We start from the raw sequence: 5000 nt of genomic DNA, 5'->3' as shown, positions 1-5000 counted from the left end.
CCCGCCCCCCTGCCATGACCCCGCCCCCTGCCATGACTCTGCCCTCCTGCTCTGACCCCGCCCCCCTGCCATGACTCCGCCCCCCTGCTCTGACCCCGCCCCCCTGCTCTGCAAGTGGCCACTCGCGTTACGTATGGTGCTACGTATTACCAAGTGCCGAGGGGAAGTGAAGGAGGGCCGGTTAAATGACGAATGAAACGCAGCTCTTCACCCGGAGGGAGCGTCCTGCAGCTTCCTGGTTCGAGTCCCGTCGCCAGCGTCTGTTCATCAACCTGCTGACTCGCTGCAGGGCATTCTGGGTAACACTGTCAGCTAAATTAATATACTGTAGTAAGAACTAAAAACCAACGTGATCAAACCGGGTTTCCACATGAGGAGCAGGAGAGTTTATCAGACTGATTCTATACAGTTTTTTTTTTATTTTTCCAGGTGAATTTCTCGGCTTCTCTGGAGATATTCTGACAAACAGTTTGGACTCGTTGCAGCAAGAGGCAGCGGAGCTTCAACTGACAGCTGACTAGAGACAATACTGTCTGTGGGTCCAACAGCTACAGACAATACTGTCTGTGGGTCCAACAGCTACAGACAATACTGTCTGTGGGTCCAAGAGCTACAGACAATACTGTCTGTGGGTCCAAGAGCTACAGACAATACTGTCTGTGGGTCCAAGAGCTACAGACAATACTGTCTGTGGGTCCAAGAGCTACAGACAATACTGTCTGTGGGTCCAAGTACTACAGGAGGAAGAGAGGAGTTATATAGAGGGACTAAATCAGTGAACTGATCCTTTAACTATGTGACTCCATCCTCAGCTCGTGGAAACAGACCACAGATGTTCTCTGATGTTGAATCATATTTGACCCTGAAGGAGCTTCAAGTTTCATCACAACACACATCAAGACCGATATCTGGAGATTTGAACTGTCAAACTTTATTACCATCATCTGGCTTGACAGGGAAAACAGAACATGATGTGTTTGTGTGTGTGTGGTGTGTGTGTGTGTGTGTGTGTGTGTGCGTATGTGTGTGTGTGTGTGTGTGCGTGTGTGTGTTAGTCGTCGTCTCCTCCTGTCTTGTCAATAACTTTACTCATCCACCTCCTCATGCGGAACAGATGAGTGTAGAAGCCGAACTTTCCGTCTCGGTCGCAGCCTTCGCCCCACGACACGATGCCGATCTGATACCAGCGGTCATCCTCCGGGTTCTGATGGGTAATAATAATTAATAATTATTATTAATAATAATTAATAATAATATTGTGATTATCCTCTGGGTTCTGGATAGATAATAATAATAATAATAATAATGATAATAATATAATTAATAATAATACCTGGTTATCCTCTGGGTTCTGCACACATGATGAGAATATTTAATAATAATAAACTAGTTAGTGATCTTTATTGGTTGCTATGGTAATTCTTGTGGTAACCAGGGAGCTAGTTAGCGATGTGGTTTATTTATATGCATGTTAACCAGAGAACATAAAAACTTTTTCAACGGTGTGCATCGCCATGGTAACTGCTGTCTAAAAGCTATAATCCCATAGAGGGCGCTCTTTACTGGGATTATGGCCCTAGACTCATCACTACCAGGGTGGGCTGGTAGAAATAATAGGTGGGCAACTTGGGCGGTAGGTAGCCCAGAGGTTAGAGAAGCAGACTAGTAGTCCGAAGGTTGCCGGTTCGAATCCCTGGCTAGATGGCACAAAAATCTGGCAAAGTGACAGCTGGCAACCGGAGGGTTGTCAGAGTCAAGATCAGATGCTCCTGCCATCGTGCCCTCAGGCCTCTCCAGCTTATGGCTGTGTGTTTGGATGGGTTAAATGCAGAAGATTAATTTCCCCATGGGGATTAATAAAGTAGTATTCTATTTTATTCTATTCTAATTTATAAAGAACAATATGAAGCAGGGAGATTGGGAGGTAGTGAAGCAGCATTTCTAAGTTTGCTGCTACCCTATGATCTGAGTCAGTGGAGGGCAGATTGATTTACCCTAAAATAAGTGGGTGACTTTGGAGGCGGGCTGTAGGCTGCCCACCCAATCAGAAGTTAGAAATGGTACTGGTATTTTCTGTGCTATTTTTCCAATGGCTGAACAAAAAAAAAATGTTTTCTTAACTTTTGTTTGGGTGGGCTGAGCCCAGCCCTGCCCACAGCTCCGCTGCCCTTGATCACTACAGAAGCGTATTGCATTCACCAAAGAAAAAAAAAATCAGAGATGGTTCATAATTACGAGATACTAAGTCATAATTATGAGAAAACTATCTCGTATTTAGGAGATCTTTATCTCGTAATTACGAGATCCTTATCTCGTAATTATGAGATACGAGAAACCATCTCTTTATGGCATTTTTCATTATTATTATGACATCAAACATTAATATGGGTGCTCATTTATTGAATTTGACGATTAAATACAAAGTAATTGGTTTGAAACAGTATTTCTACATGTTTAAAATCTTGTGCTTTTATTTTGAAGGCTAAATGCCCAAACCGGAAGTATTCTTTTCTCACGAGATCTTTATCTCATAATTATGAGATATGGAAGTCATAACTACGAGAAACCATCTCCGATTTTTTTTTCTTTGGTGAATGCAGTACGCTTCCGTACATCACCATGGTAACCATAAACCATAATAATGATCCAGAACCGTAATACAGAGCGCCCTCTAGGGGGATACCTGCTATATACAGTTGTCAATCACAGAAAACAAGTTGATTGACTGTGATTGGCTCATCTCACTCATCTCTCATGGTACTGTGCTGTGTGGTAAACCCCGCCCATCTGGCTCCTACAGCAGAATGAACCAATCAGAGGCAGTCTTACTGACAGGAGGAAGATGATTCTCACCTTCATCACAAACGGTCCGCCGCTGTCTCCTTCACAGGCGTCGCCCCGCTGGCTATCCTCCGGTTTAAAACCTGCAATACACACACAGCCAGTCTGTACCGCATACTACTAATAATAATACTACTAATAGTACTAATAGTACTACTACTACTACTACTGCTAATAATAATAATAATACTGCTACTGCTACTATTAACTTTACCAGCACAGAACATGTTGTCTGTGATCCTGATCGCGGTGGAGGCGCGGCAGATGTCCTGCTCTACGATTGGTAGATGGATCTGCTGAAGGACTGTGGGTAAATTTCTTGCTGACGGGTTCCACGTTTCCTTCAGATTCCCCCAGCCAGTCACACGGCCCTTATAGCCTTCCAGCATCATCCTATTGGACGAAACAGCTGTCAGTCAACTCACCGGCCCCTCCCCCATCTGAAAGCTGAGTGAATCAGTATTTTCTGTTGTGTTTACCGTCTGAGTATTACAGTTTATAGCACATCTGTGTGTGTGTGTGAGTGTGTGTGTGTGTGTGTGTGTGTGTCTTACCTCTTGGCGACCTTCTTGGACGGCAGGCAGACGGGGTGGATCTGGTCGGTGAATGTGATTGGTCGTCTCATGTGCAGCAGAGCAATGTCACGGTTCAGGTTTTCCTTCCAATTGTACTTGGGATGGACGATGATGTCATCGATCGCCACAATCTTCTCTATGCCGCGTTCAAATCTGGAAATAAAACCTCATTACATCAGACAGACAGACAGACAGACAGGCAGACAGACAGGCAGGCAGACAGGCAGACGGGCAGACGGGCAGACGGACAGACAGACAGACAGGCAGACAGACAGACAGGCAGACGGACAGACAGGCAGATGGACAGACAGACAGACAGGCAGACGGACAGACAGGCAGACGGACAGACAGACAGACAGACAGACAGACAGACAGGCAGACAGGCAGGCAGACAGACAGACAGACAGACAGGCAGACAGACAGGCAGACAGGCAGACAGACAGACAGACAGACAGGCAGACAGACAGACAGGCAGACGGACAGACAGACAGACAGACAGACAGACAGACAGACAGGCAGACGGACAGACAGACAGACAGACAGACAGACAGGCAGACAGACAGGCAGACAGGCAGACAGACAGACAGGCAGACAGACAGACAGGCAGACGGACAGACAGGCAGATGGACAGACAGACAGACAGGCAGACGGACAGACAGGCAGACGGACAGACAGACAGACAGGCAGGCAGACAGACAGACAGACAGACAGACAGACAGACAGACAGCTGCCTCACGTGGCTCGGTTGTGTTTTCCCAGTCGGACCAGGATGTCGGAGGAGGTGAAGTTCTTGTTCCACGGAGGATAGAGGATACAGTGAGCTGCAGTCAGGATCCACTGATCTGAGATCAGACTGGCTCCACACAGCAGCTCCTGGGGGGAGCGCTTGTACAGCATCACCTGCCTGGAAATATAATGTACTGTAGATACCATACATACCATACAGTGTATACAACATGTATATACCACACAACTCTCAGCAGTCTGAATGTTCTGTGTTCTTCTCTTAAAGCATTTTGATCTAAAGGCTTCTGCTTAAATGCTTGAAATGAGTTTCTTAGTCAAATATAAATAGTGAAGTTGATCCTATGTATGAATTTCTTTCCAAAGCCTTTTCCTTTCCATCAAGGCAAAGAATCTAAAATATAAGATAGTTTGGATTTGTTTAACACTTTTTTGGTCGCTGCATAATTCCATTTGTGTTATTTCATAGATTTGATGCCTTTACAATTATTCTAAAATGTGGGAAATAGTAAAAATAAAGAAAAATGTGGTGTGTCCAAACTTTTGACTGGTAGTGCAACACACACACACACACACACACACACACACACAGCAGCTCTACATCACCTGCCTGGAATATAACATACAGTGTACTACTATATACTGTACATATATATTTCCTGGTCACTGTGTATTGTTTACAGTGTGGTTACCATGGTGACTGTGTGCTGTTTACAGTGTGGTTACCATGGCGCTGAGGCCACCTCGGCGGCGTCGCCCCCGACGATGCGACTTCCTCTGTACGAGTCCAGCAGCTCCTTCTCCTTGGCGTCCTGCTTCCCCTGCTTCTCAAACAGCGGC

General features: G+C 45.7%; 1 protein-coding gene across 1 annotated transcript in view; it reads right to left on the bottom strand.

Annotated features, from left to right (window-relative positions):
- Positions 1-984: 984 nt before the first annotated feature.
- Positions 985-5000, bottom strand: part of f2 (coagulation factor II (thrombin)) — a 12309-nt gene continuing 8293 nt past the window's right edge. The window contains exons 10-15 of the mRNA XM_071908381.2: positions 4887-5000; positions 4153-4320; positions 3396-3569; positions 3056-3234; positions 2854-2924; positions 985-1204 (exon numbers count right to left, since the gene is read on the bottom strand). The exon at positions 4887-5000 is cut by the window's right edge and continues 13 nt beyond it. Coding sequence (XP_071764482.2) covers positions 1052-1204; positions 2854-2924; positions 3056-3234; positions 3396-3569; positions 4153-4320; positions 4887-5000 — 859 coding nt within the window. The 3' untranslated portion in view covers positions 985-1051. The remainder of the gene's footprint in view (positions 1205-2853; positions 2925-3055; positions 3235-3395; positions 3570-4152; positions 4321-4886) is intronic.

Source organism: Centroberyx gerrardi, chromosome 21, assembly GCF_048128805.1.
Source record: "Centroberyx gerrardi isolate f3 chromosome 21, fCenGer3.hap1.cur.20231027, whole genome shotgun sequence".
NCBI classification, from domain to species: Eukaryota; Metazoa; Chordata; class Actinopteri; order Beryciformes; family Berycidae; genus Centroberyx; species Centroberyx gerrardi.
Note: the sequence above shows the minus strand (reverse complement) of the source record. Positions and strands in the feature narration are given on the sequence as shown.